The sequence below is a fragment of the Xiphophorus maculatus genome, chromosome 2 (genome assembly GCF_002775205.1).
Source record: "Xiphophorus maculatus strain JP 163 A chromosome 2, X_maculatus-5.0-male, whole genome shotgun sequence".
Lineage (NCBI taxonomy): Eukaryota > Metazoa > Chordata > Actinopteri > Cyprinodontiformes > Poeciliidae > Xiphophorus > Xiphophorus maculatus.
In genome coordinates, this window is record NC_036444.1 from 8,343,346 (window position 1) to 8,357,273 (window position 13,928).

Sequence of the window (13,928 nt, forward strand, 5' to 3'; positions counted from 1 at the left end):
TCACTGACTGGGCTCATGTACACCTCAGTGTAATGTTTTAGAGGAAACATCCTAAAACCACCCACATATATCCTTTTTCCTTTTGTTAAGAAATGTGGATTCAATAATAAAAACAGGCTTTTGTTAGGCATAAACTAATATAAGTGCAAAGCATTGTTGTCAGTGGACCAAAGCTGAATGGGAAGAAATGTTGGCCATGATGTGGTTTTTCACAGCTCTGGTTAAAAAAGAGAGCAGGATTCCCCAGAGCCTTGCTGACCCCAATGACTCCACGAACTGGTCACCACCTACTTTCATCTTTCGACTCACTTTACAGTCATTTTAATCCCCCTTCATGGCCCCTCTCTGGGTAAGGTTACGCTTACCCCCCTAATTCCCTTGATGCATTTGACAAACAGCCCTCCACCAGAAGACAAGAGGAAAACAGGGTGGTTTTTGTTTGAAGTTTGCATACAGTGCCTAGTTGCAAAAGTATCCATACCCCTTGAACTTTTTCACATTTGTCATGTTACAAATACCAACTTCAATGTAGCTATTTGTTATTTTATTTGATGGACCACCAAAATGTACTGCAAGATTGTAAACTACATAGATAAACTATATATACTTTTCAAAATTTGTATTATACAAATTTGACAAGTGTTTCTGTATTTTCCTTCACTCTCCTTTACATAGATGATCAATAAAAATCAGGTCAACCAATTACTTTCTGAAGTCAGTCATAGTCTGTTTATATAAATTATATTTTCAGTTGTTCACAGAACAACTAAGTATTTTGGAGTTTGAATTCAAAGGCCTCAGATGTTTGTTAAGTAACTTCTGAACAAAAAGCATTATGAAGATGAAGGAACACACCAAACAGCCAAACTCATAAAAAATTGTAACCTTATATTCACATATGTCAATGAGAGATACTTCTTTTAATGTGCCCTTTTTGTGTAATGCAGCATGGTTTTATTGCATTTAGCATGATTTAATTTCAATATTTTTGTGATATATTTGTGGCTTCACTATAATCACAAAATAACCCACATTTGTGTACTCTAAACAACCAATCAGAAAGCAGTTATTGTTTTTTTTTTAAGGCTATGGTACAGGGATGATGAATGACAAAGGTTTTCCAAACATTTGACCCACCCAAAAAAACTATTGGAAACCCTGATGAACTCAAAGTTTTGTACTGCGATTCTCTATTTTAACTCATTGTTGGCTAAATGGTTCTGTTCATTTCAGGTTTTGTGCATGTATTCTTATAGTCTCATAAGACCTTGCCATCTTAAGTCATGGCACATAAATCCTATAAAAGAGAGAGGATATACTTACTTTTTAAAATTACTATTTGAGGAATATATTCTGTTATGTGACCTTTTAGAGTCTACAAACTCTACTTCTTTTGTGAAGCTTCCTATAGCAATCAACCCTTTTGCCCCCTGAATCCCAAGAATGTAAAACCACTAAATATACAAAGAACATGGAAAAATTAGGGAATGCGGGGAACCCACAGCATTCCTCTTTTCATGTGTGTAAGCAGAGACAGCCTTGTCCCCTCTATAGTTCTTTTGTTTCCAGTTGTGCCTGTGTGCTGTATCATTATCAACATCCACATCTGGATGGACTTAGTGAAGAAATCCTATAAAGTACCTAATGGGCTCTTCAAACATTTTTGAAGACTGATTAAGAGCTGTTTCAGATCTTGTTCACAACAATAGGTTCCATATGGGATTTATTTTTGTTCTCACTGATTTCGTTATCTACCCTACTTGCTCCTTTTTACTATTGTGGAAGTGTAGGGGATTTAGGAGGAACTTGGCTCCCCATACAGTCAATAAAAAGGTCACAGAAAAAGACCCATATGTGTTAGGCCAAGATAAACTATATCACTACTCGTTTCCACCTCAAATGTGACAAGAATCCTGTATTTTTTTTTTTAAAGTTATCTGCTAGAGGAAAAACCATTGAAAAAAAGGAGAAGTAGTGTAAAATCCTGGTTGCAAAAGTATGCACATCCTTAAAGTAATACGTTGTTTAACTCACTTTCGACTAATTCAGTCTTCCTGGGTACATGCCTTCCATCTGTTACCAAAAAAATACTGTAAATACTGTATGTATGTATCAAGAAAATATTGCGGTAGAGTTCAATATTGGTTGTCATTTTTGAAAGTGCAACTCAATATAAAATTATACAGAATTATTGCTCACACAGTGAGATATCTCAAGCCTTTGTTTCTTGTCAGGGCATGGTAATGGCTGAGAGAAAATAAAAGCCCAAAGTTCAGTGCCTAAGAAAATGTAAATATTGTTAAAAAATTAAACATTGGAAACTTATGGTGTTGCATCCTAATCAGCTGATTAACTGCTAACGTTACAGGACACTTATAGGTCTGGTTCAATAAGCTACACAATCATGGAAAAGACTGTGAAAACAGTGATGTGAGACTACAACCATAAGATGGCCGAATGGGGAAGTTTTATCAAAAGGTGCATCAACATATTTTTTGTTCAAGGGTGTGCTTGATGGACATTTTATTTTCCAAATTTGACCTGCTAACAGATTTGTTGTAATTTTTCAGGTGAATTTTACAAAAATATTTATTACATTAAAAGTACACAAAGTTTTCAAATGATTTTTATGGTCTCTTTACTTCACAAAAATTTGGTATTTTAACAAGGGTGTTTATATATTTACATCCACTGTTTATAATATGAATCAAGTGCAACTTTACAAGCATTCCTGAAAATGTTTACTTGGAGCTTGAAATGTTCTATCATAGTTTAACTTATCGTAAATGTATTTTAAGAAATATCTTAAACTTTTCAATTCCTACAGTATTTAATAATTTTATCTTTAAATCAAAGCAATTATTAAGAGTCAAGTAAATTATATTTTTACAAGGTGTGTTCCTGATGTGTTATCCAGCACAGTGACCCTCAGCTATTAACAGGGAAAAGAACACCACAAACACATGTTAAAAGTTAGGCTGACTTTAACCATAAACTTAACACCTGCCACTTCAAACCTCTCAGAAGTAAAAAGACAAAAAGATGGCAGGTAATAAATGACAACAAGAAACACTAGTACTAACACACCCCCACTTTGTACAGTAGGCCGGGTAGCTGTTATCACCTTCAAGATGTCTTTGTCTTTCAAATATTTTTTTGCTTAATTGCATAAGACATATGCAAGGTAGGCTCATATCAGATAACAGCCTAAAATGGTTCATACTTTTACAGTTGCTTTTCTTGGCAAAATAAAAGTAATTCCTTCATACAAAACTGGTAAAGTACAGCTTTTAAAAAAAGTTCCCTGCTGACACAATTTTAGAAAAATTAGAATAACTACTACATTTTCTCGGGCTCTGAGAAAACTGCTGCTGACAATAGATGGATACAATTTGCCATAAGTATTATTTTAGATAACATTATTTAGTAGAGAAAATCTATTTTTGTTATTTACCATGTTTAGGATTGAAAATGTATATGAATTACATGAAGGCATTGCAATTTAGGGGTATGTTACTGACTGAATTTAAACATCAATCGAAAATTAACATAGAGAGATATTTTTTTAAGATAAAACACTTTCTAGCGATATTATAGAATCTAGACGTTTGAATGTTTAGTCATCTTGGTTTGCTGGGTCAAATAATATTGTTTCACATATATATATATATATATATATATATATATATATATATATATATATATATATATATATATATATATATATATATATATATATATATTGTGTATGTATTTAAATTTGTTTAACTAACTAATTGTGTGGTATATATTTTTATATATTTTTACGTTTAAAAATAAATGAATTAGTTTAATCAAACACGCAACTGTTCTCACGAGACCAAGTGGGCAATTACCAAAACCTGCCACAAGATGTCGCCAAATTGGACTCTTAGCTACTGTTAGCGTTTTCTGTTGGTCGTATTCTTTGCGGTAATGTTGACTAATGAATCTTCTGTTAAACTGACTTCCGTTAATTAAAAATGAACCTAAAATAGTTATGTGTATAGATATATATATGTTAACTGTTTAGCTATTATTATTATTATTATTATTATTATTATTATTATTATTATTATTATTATTATTATTATTATTATTTTAGTATTTTAGACCCTCAGCTAATGTTTTGATAGCTATAATCATTCCAAATTCATGTCTTTGTATCCCTCTATCTCAGTGCATGCCATATGAACCATTTAAAAGCTATATGAAGAAAAAAAAACATACAAAATTGTTAATATTTAAAACGACTAATCTATGCGAAAACAAAAAAAATATATAAATATATATATATATAGAGAGAGAGAATTTGTAATCCCAATGAGAGCCTACATTTTTAAAGCATATAAAAGAAGAGGGGAATTTCTACATTTTCCGTCACCACTGCAAAGCCCCTTTTACCCCGGAAATGACGCCTGTTTGACAACAGGAACCACCAAACTTTAGCCTGTTAGCCTGTAGTAGCATAACAACCCCGATTCGTTAGAAATAAAGAAAATCTCCGACGCACCTTATTGCGATCATTATCTTTAGATTCTGGTATGAAGCTTTAGGCACTGTGTATAAAGCGGTAAGGCTGTTTTAAACTTATCCTGGTTTACGAATGGAGCAGTAAACAGAGCTATATTAATGAACCGCTATAATACAAAATTGACTTCAGTTGCTGCCAATACCGATAAAAACGAAGTATATATATATATATATATATATATATATATATATATATATATATATATATATATGATATTTTTCTTTTGAAAAACATTATACATAGAAATAAAAAGAAAAAAAAGATCTTAAATATTTCATTTTGACCAAAAGAAGCAAATACTTTCTCAGTAAGTAATAAATTATGTTCCCCCGTTTGCTCTTTCAGTGTTGAGGAATGGTCTGATTGCAGCAGCAAACATGCACAGCCGTTTGCAGGAGCTGAAGAAGGAAGAGGAGACTCTCCTCAAAATCAAAGTCATGCTACAAGACCAGCTGAACCGCCTGAAGGTGATTGTGAGTTCATACATATAAAGATGTTTGTGCACATATTCGTGTTTCACTTGTGGTTTGCACATATTTTAGTTTGAAGAAGGGGCCTTGAAGTCTATTATCAGCGCTCAAACAGAAGAAGGAGCTTCACATGACCCCTCGCCAGAAAATGAGGTAAAATTAAAGTGAATTACTTCAGTTTACGGCATAAAATGGCTACATGTTGTGACATTTTGAAAAATGTGTACTTATTTTATGTTTATATTACCTATTTAAAAGGAGATATTTGATCACTTTTAATTAATCAAATGGAAAATAGAGTATTTTGCAGTACATCTAAGTTCAAGCCCAATAACAATATTTACCACTTTTAGTTTTGAGTGAATAATTTCAGTCTGTGGATGATTGAACAAAATACTTGGATGAAATTTAAATGAAAAGCAGTTTTTTATTAGTAATAAAATAATTGATATAGATTTTATTTAGAGGTGCCAGAGTAAAGCAGGCAAAATGGATGTTTAGGATTTTTGCTAAAAACTTTGAAAACTTAATGTTATTTTTTTCTACTCTGTGTTGCTCTATCCCATTCTGAATTAAATAAAATGCTTAGATTTTGGTACTAACATGTGAGGTCTCGAACATACAAACAATTTTGGAAGGAACTGTATCTACAGGTTGTAAATGATCTTGATCATTACTATAATTGGAAGTTGAGCTTTTCTTGCTTTGTCTTTGCCTCTGACTGAAATCAAGTTTATTCATAATATTCCAGGTTCAGATTAATCTTGACGATGAGACCGAAATCAATCGAACCAAACTCTTGCTGAATAGTGCAGAGGATTATGACATGGAGGAAGAAGACGAAGATGATGAAGACGAGGAGAATGAATATGATGAAGAGGATGAAGAGAATGAGTTTGAATTTGTGCCTGAAGCAGATGAGGAGGATGATAATTACTAAGAATAGTGGGTTGTGTGTGTATTTGGCCACTTAACAAGAACACCTTTTAGTTGTATTATTAGTTGGTAGGTTTAATTTATTCAGATGGAGTAACCGTTACATTGTAATAGTCAGTGGTGCTAGCAGTGCCCATTTCTAGCCTAATTTAGAGCCACATTTCTCCCTATCATTTAACTTAAAGTCTGTGAGAAATGTGTCACTGACATGCTATAAGACAGTATCATTAGGTGCTTACTGAGTAGCTTTTTAGGCATTTTTTTTTTTTGGTGAAGTATTCACTTGAAAATCCAAAATCCTGGTTGTTATGCGTGTCATGAAATGTTATGGCTGGGCCATAAAAGAGAATAAAATGTATGTGTTGTTATAAAAGAAATAAGAATTATAAGCACAAAAATAAATGTTTTGCTTTGTTTGTTGTGGGTCTGATTTCAATATTGTTCACTTGTAATTATAATGAAACATGTTTTACTTGACATTGGTATATTAGAATATGATTGGAAAATAAATTTTTTTGATTCCATTTTTAGAAGTGCATAGGTACAAGCATTAATTTAATCAAAATTAACAAAGAAGTGCCTGAATATTTAACTCTATGTAATAAATCTTCTTCATTTCTTCAGGTGAATTCCTAATGGTAACTTTTTGATTACATTGACATATATATATATATACAGATTCAGTGGTATCATGCTTTTTATTGTCACAAATGTTCCTTGTACCACCATACTGCTAAGGTGACATATCACTTGATTAAAATATTCCACATATAAGGACCATATTAAAAGTAATTTGTCACCAGCTGGTGGTTATGCCCAGTTATGTCTAATTTAGCTATTTTGCCAAGAATCATAAAGTATGTGCTGTATTCAAATTAACAATTTGAAATTAATTTAAAATCTGGTAAAACATAACTATTGTTCATGTAACCACAAATGAATTTAGGTGCAAATTGTGTGCTTCGTTTGCATCGAAGCTGATGTATATCCCTTGTCCTCATTTGACTCAGATAAATGGGGAATGCAGTGCAAACACTTTCAACTGAATAAACCATTCAGCATTTTCTAAACAGGTAAAACAATACATTGAGTCTCACAATGCTGCAAGCGTTCACACTGCCTGCAGGGTACAGCTCTGGAGAAGAGCGGTGCCACACCAGGCAGTGGGGACTTCTCCATTAGATGTGTCCAGTTGTCTACATCTTCTGCTGCTTTGGGAGAGTTCTCACTCTCAAACAAATTTTTGCAGGCCTCCAGTCAATGCAGTCTTCATAGGGTTTACAGGTGAATAGGCAAAGATGGTTTGGAGTTGTAACATTTGGAAAAGTTGGAAAGTTGTAAAAGACCATGCATGAATTAAATAATTGATATCTATTGCCAAAGCAAAAAAGTTAAAATTATATCAGATTTATCATATTAGGCTATATTTCTAATTTGATATTTCAAGTGTTATTTTCACAATTAAATTTTAAATATTGGCAGGTTTTTAAAAGTGGAATTTAATCTCCATCTAAATACCATAAAACACAATAATGTCCGTATTATTTTGTGCGGAAACATCCTTGCATTGTCATGCGAGTGTTGATTGTAAATGTATCAGCCTCTCAAACATTAGCTTTGCTTACAGAGGTGAAACCACAGTTTGTATAGGATCTGTCTGCCTCAGCACGATGAGCTCACACTCCATTGAGTTTGAAAAGAGGCATTTGGCTTTGCATTAGGGAACCGAGACCCCCCACAGACCATCACACTGGATGCTTCTAGACTGCTTGATGACTCTTTATGGACTTTCAAGTTTGTCCCTGATACAAATATCCTTCATTTTCAAGAAAGTGTGTATTGGTTGTGGCGTGTTTGTCTATTCATATGATTAAATGTGGTTACTGAATGGGCTCTCATCCATCCTCATACATCAGGGAAGATCTCATCAGTTTGTGCGGCAGGAGAACCATGCAGCCCTGCTGTGGCAACAGTGTGTGCCATGTGCTTATGTTGGTGCTGTGTCTGTCTGCGGCTGAGGACTTCGACTGGACAAAGAACAACCACGGCTCCTTCTATTATGGCACTTTTCCAACTGGTATTCACTTATTTTCTGCAAAGTCCGTTGTTCATTTTGCCAACATGACCATGCTGATTGATTGTTGCGTTTGTTAGGATTTTCATGGGGTGCCGGAGGTTCAGCCTATCAAACAGAAGGAGCCTGGGACAAAGACGGAAAAGGACTGAGCATCTGGGATGTGTTCAGTCACAAAAAGGGCAAAATCCAACTAAATGACACGGGGGATTCCTCCTGTGAAAGCTACTACAAAATCAAGGTGAGGATTCAGAAAGATTTCAGAAGTGTAGGAGCTTGTGTTGTGTGAAGGCACAAGTCAATCTAAATAACTCATTGCACTGCATGTATTTTGTTCAGGATGATATTTCTCTGATGAAGGAGATAAGGCTTAACCACTATCGTTTCTCTATCTCATGGCCCAGAATTATTCCCACTGGTGTAAAGTGTAAGTAGTGCCTTACAAAAAAAAAATCATACCTCTGGATTTTTTCCTTTTTTTTAATTGACATGTTATGACCACAAAAAAAAATTCTTTAGGGAATTTATTTAATAGACCAAAACAAAGTAGCAAATAATCTTGAAGCAAAAGGAAAAGCATCTATGATTTTCAGGACAATTCACAAATACATTTATTCTAAGTTTGGTGTGCATTTCCAACCAACTCGCTTTGATAACCACTAAATAGTAAATGTGCTATGTATGTGTAATTGACTGAATACTAATACAGCTATTCTGTGAAGGTTATAAAACTATATTCAAACTTTTGAACATCTCAGAAAGCACAGATCAATTTATTGTTGAAAATCGATAGTGTAAAGCCAATGTAAACCTACAAAATCCAAGCCATTAACATAAATTTACCGTTCTAGCTAAACATACAGCCAGAGAGATACAATATAATGTTGGTATTTAAAACATAATCATGTATTAGAATGTGTTTGACCTAAATCCAATTGAGAATCTGCGATAAGAGCTGGAAATGGATGCTATATTGCAAAATAAAATGGGCAAAACGTTCAGTCTCTTAATATACAGCACTGTTAAAGACAGACCCCAAACGTCTATAACAACTGTATCAAAAATGTGTTTTGACTCAGGAAGGTTCAATAAAAGTGCCTGTCACAATTTCTTAAGATTTTTTTGTAGACAAATATATAACATATAACATACAGTAAGTATATAACATGCAGTACATTTTCGCCCTTCACAATTATGTACTTCTTCGAGTTAGTCTATTGCATTTAATCCCAATAAAACACATTAAATGATATACAAACATTTGGGAACATTTCAGGTGATCAAAGCTTTCTATCTAGCGTTTTTAATGTTTTGTGTAAAGTTATCCTTGCTCTAAACTTCAACGCTATTTGCAGCTGACCATGTAAATGGAAAAGGAATACAGTTCTATGATGAACTAATTGACCACCTACTGGAGAACCATATCACTCCCATTGTTACACTATATCACTGGGATCTGCCTCAGGTTGGTGTGTTTAATGTTGACCATCTTGACTTTTAACTTTGATGTGCCCCTAAGCTATGAATTGTATTGTTTCCTCTTTTAGGTTTTACAAGAGAAATATGGTGGATGGCAAAACATAAGTATGGTCAATCATTTCAATGACTTCGCCAACCTTTGTTTTGAAAAATTTGGTGATAGAGTGAAGCACTGGATCACTTTCAACAATCCATGGGTGTGTTTGGAATATTGTTTTTTGAAGTTTGCAACAGGATTGCTTTACTCACTCCTGTTGAATAAGGCAATTAAGTAGATGTTTCTCTACTTAACATCCACTTACAGTCTATGGCTGTTGAAGGTTATGAGACAGGTGAGCATGCTCCTGGGCTGAAGCTGAGAGGAACTGGGGCTTATAGAGCTGCACATCACATCATAAAGGTATTAAGATGCTGCTTCCATCACTCAAACCAAGCTAACAAACTAAACTTAAATTTGATCTTTTTTTCATGCAGGCACATGCCAAAGTTTGGCACACTTATGATACACAGTGGAGGGCGAAACAAAAAGGTAAAGAAGGTTGAGAAGTAACATTCAACCTGCAGTGGGTTTTTAAATCCTGAGAACAGTTCTGCATGTCTGCAGGTCTGGTGGGCATCTCTTTGTCAGGAGACTGGGGTGAGCCGGTGGATATCAGCAACCAGAAAGACATTGAAGCAGCAGAGAGATATGTACAGTTCTATCTGGGCTGGTTTGCCACACCCATCTTTCATGGAGACTACCCTCAAGTAATGAAAGACTTTGTCGGTGAGTTACACAGTAAAAAGTTAATCTTACCAAAATGACTGAAGAGTTGCCTAATCAACACTGGTGTGCAGGAAGGAAGAGTGTGCAGCAGGGACTAGGGACATCTCGACTGCCTGTGTTTTCTTCACAAGAGAAGAGCTACATAAAGGGGACGTGTGACTTCCTTGGCATCGGCCATTTCACCACCCGGTACATCACCCAGAGAAATGATCCAACAGGCCGTAGCAGCAACAGCTACTTCACAGACCGTGATCTGGCTGAACTGGTGGACCCCCGGTGGCCTGATCCTGGGTCAGAATGGCTCTACTCTGTGCCATGGGGTTTCAGACGTTTGCTGAATTTTGTCAAGGTACAGAGCAGAGATGTTTTTATTTGCTCTGAATCTTAACTGTCTGGCTTAGTTCAAAGCCAAGCTCCACTGTTTTCTTCCTTCCACAGACTCAGTATGGGAACCCTATGATTTACGTGACTGAGAATGGAGTTTCTGAGAAGATGATGTGCACAGAGCTGTGTGATGAATGGAGGATACAATATTATAAAGACTACATCAATGAGATGCTAAAAGGTGAGTGATTCTAAAAATTATTCAAAATTGAGACAGATTAATTGTTATTTAATCATGTTTCTTTGTCACTCAGCTATAAGAGATGGAGTCAATGTAAAGGGCTACACTGCATGGTCTTTGCTGGACAAGTTTGAGTGGGACGAAGGCTACTCTGAGAGATTTGGCTTGTACTATGTGGACTTCAGAAACAAAAACAAACCTCGATATCCGAAAGCTTCTGTGCAGTTTTACAAACGGATCATCAGCTCCAATGGATTTCCAAATCAAAGAGAGGTGAGAAATGTATCATTTTAAATTCTTAGATATAGGGATTTAGTTCTTTTTGTTGAATTATGGGTTATGCAGTTTGATATACACACCAAAGGTTGAATCACATTCCAGCCCCTTCTTAGCTTTTGACAGGATTTGTTTTAAAAGGCCTGTTGCTAGTCAGAGTCAACTGCATGTTTAGGTACAGCTGTAAGTGGTTCATTAGACAATGGAGAGAAACATATAAAAATGTCAATATGTAATCCATTAACATTTTCATAAGTACAATAACAGCTGTAATATCATTTTTGAAAATTAGATTTTACACTAATATCATCCATTTTAATCACTGAATAAAACATTTAGGTAGAAACTAAAGCAATGTACCTTATGGACAGAAATATAAGAGACTAACTGCAGTCAGGATCATCATCAGTATGTCCACAAATAAAAAAATATATATAGTCATAGTGTTATGACTATATTTGATATATGTGACTATATATGACTATAGATGACTATTTACATGATCAAGTCTTTTAAAAATCTATTTTAAGATGCTTTATTTTTGAATTTGTTACATTTGGTTCTATGTTTTTGCTCTCAGATAATACACATGAAAATGTAGTTTCTATTCTGGAACCAGTAACAGTTTATAGAAAACACTCAGTGAAAGAAGATAATACATCAGCTTCTTGTGAAAGAGAACCACTTCTTAGTGGAATGTGATCCACTATTCCATCAAGTACCAATGCAGTGCATGATGGCCAGTTCATGATGAAGTTCAGAACTTCAAGTAACATTTAGAAATTGTGTTCAGCCCAAGTCTATCTATCTATCTTTTTTTTTAATATCCACAGGTTGAAAACTGGAGGAGGAAGGCTGTTGAGATGTGTTCTTCCAGCAACCAGCTACTAGCAGCAGGTTAGTTAATGTTTCGTTTCTGTGACAATTTTGTCTGCGACAAAAGATTAACAACTAGCTGGGGTAAACAAATAAAGATTTGGAAATAAAATTGGTTATTTGTTAACTAAGATAGGCAGAAGTTATTACAATTTGACATGAATTTGACTTCAGAGCACATATCAACGATTAGTTAAAAAATATATATTAAAAATGCAAAAACCCAGTTCTCAGAGTTTCTTGCAGAATATTTGAGATATCTTCTTTGTTTGCCCTTCCAGCTAGAAGAAAATCCAAGGAACATGCTGAGATGCCAAAGGTTTGGCCAGTGCATGATGAAGTTTAGAACTTCAGGGTACATACTTTTTAAATTTCACTCATATCTCTGCCGTTGATTTTTGACTGAGTTGTTTAAAAACTAACATTGAGGCCTCTGCTGCTTAACAAGTAGCTCTAAAACAAGCTTCTGTCTTGCATATATTATGCAAACTTGTTCTGTTTTGTTTGTGCATAAAGAGTATTTCAGCAAGCAGGACAACTTACCCAAATAATATATTTCAAATTATAAAAGCTGAATTTAGAAACAACTGACTGATGTCTTTACTTTTACTCAAGGCACGTACATTAATGTGAAAAATGCTTTATTCTGGCGATTTATTCTGAATTAAAATCAGAATTCCTTTTATCGTCATTGTGCAAAAATAAAAGCAAAATGAAATTTTTGTTGTTTTAACTAAATTTCTCATAAACAAATACATTTTAATATCAGAAAAAAAATAAATATAAATTATGATTTCATTGACAGAGGAGCAATTAAAGCTATCCAAGTCAATCTAAGCTGCCCTGAAGATTGCTCCCCCATTGCCAACAAAAACTGTTGTGTGTGTGTTTGCAACAGCTGGCAATACATCACTGTGGAGGAATTTTGGCCCTTTATTGTTGCAGAATTTTAAAATCTCATCGACATAGTGAGTTTTTGTTGTGTCACAGGATCTTAATTTAAGTCTGTACTTCAACTAGACCCCTCAAAAACCTTCATTTTTTAGCCATTCGTTGATGCTCCTACAGTACTTAAGGTGCCCAACTTATAGCCAGCCATTTTTTCTACATTGTTTTGTGCAGGGGAGCGGCTCCAGCTCATCCCTCTATTATCCCAAAACTTTAACAAAATTTTGCATTAGTTTTACGCCAGATGCTCCATTTTTGTCTCTTTCTGATATTAAAGTTTGTTTGCTTTAAAACATTTAAGTGGGGCAAAAAAAGCAAAAACAGAGAAAATCAATTAGAGTTCAAGTACTTGCTCACAGCCTTAGACATACTTTCAGTGGATTAAAGTTGCAGCTTTCTGAAATACTCCAACCAGCAGCTGCATGCAGTCCTCAAAGGGTTAAAATGTCGTTAATCACCTTTAAGTACTTTCTCTTCTTTCATTAGAGGAACAGCGGAGTACTGCTGCCAATATTCTAAGACTTATACATGGTAAGAAATCCCTCATGCTCACAGTTAATCAGATACAGTGTAATTCTGTGTAGGCGAGAAATATTAACCCTTTGAGTGCTGTGCTTGAGCGTTTACACTAGTTTTCTAAGCCATGTCTGCGTATGCGACGAGGTGATAATGAGCATAAATGTGTTTTGCAGACCCGCTGACCAGCCACATGGAGATGGTGACTGAGATTGTCGTCCCCACAGTGTGCACACTCTCCATTTTGATCAGCGCTGTTTTGCTCATGTTTCTGCTGCGAAGAAGGAACTAGGAGGAGTTTAAAATTATGAACATGCTCATGCAACTTTACTGCTTTATTTCTTTACTCATTTTTGTGTGAATACCAGTACATTTGTGAGCTGACTTTAAATTGAAATGCTAACTTTATTCATTTGATGTGAATTCAGTGTTTGCTGAGAGAAATTAAACACTGCTTGAGCAGATAATGT

The 13,928-nt window shown here is 34.7% G+C and overlaps 2 protein-coding genes across 7 annotated transcripts; both read left to right on the forward strand.

Moving 5' to 3' along the window:
* Positions 1-4,442: 4,442 nt before the first annotated feature.
* On the forward strand, positions 4,443-6,525 carry snapc5 (small nuclear RNA activating complex polypeptide 5). The gene is made up of 4 exons (XM_005806934.2): positions 4,443-4,591; positions 4,898-5,019; positions 5,095-5,175; positions 5,774-6,525. Exons 2-4 carry the CDS (start codon positions 4,930-4,932, stop codon positions 5,960-5,962), a joined length of 360 nt encoding a protein of 119 aa, XP_005806991.1. The 5' UTR covers positions 4,443-4,591; positions 4,898-4,929; the 3' UTR covers positions 5,963-6,525.
* A 525-nt stretch (positions 6,526-7,050) lies between these two features.
* Positions 7,051-13,833, forward strand: lctl (lactase like). 6 transcript variants are annotated; one of them, XR_002754162.1, is made up of 16 exons: positions 7,488-7,790; positions 7,875-8,035; positions 8,113-8,273; positions 8,372-8,459; positions 9,388-9,497; positions 9,580-9,708; positions 9,816-9,911; positions 9,986-10,040; positions 10,116-10,277; positions 10,349-10,626; positions 10,716-10,842; positions 10,916-11,115; positions 11,952-12,015; positions 12,276-12,349; positions 13,429-13,473; positions 13,635-13,676. XR_002754162.1 is itself a non-coding variant. In XM_023349355.1 (15 exons), the coding sequence occupies exons 2-15, from the start codon at positions 7,909-7,911 to the stop codon at positions 13,748-13,750; spliced, it is 1,758 nt and encodes a 585-aa protein (XP_023205123.1). In that variant the 5' UTR covers positions 7,051-7,242; positions 7,875-7,908; the 3' UTR covers positions 13,751-13,833. The 6 variants fall into 6 exon arrangements, 5 of the variants coding, with proteins under 5 accessions (XP_023205123.1, XP_023205120.1, XP_023205133.1 ...); XM_023349355.1 differs by lacking the exons at positions 7,488-7,790; positions 12,276-12,349 and adding an exon at positions 7,051-7,242 and having other exon boundaries at positions 13,635-13,833; XM_023349352.1 differs by lacking the exon at positions 12,276-12,349 and having other exon boundaries at positions 13,635-13,833.
* The last annotated feature ends 95 nt before the right edge of the window (positions 13,834-13,928 follow it).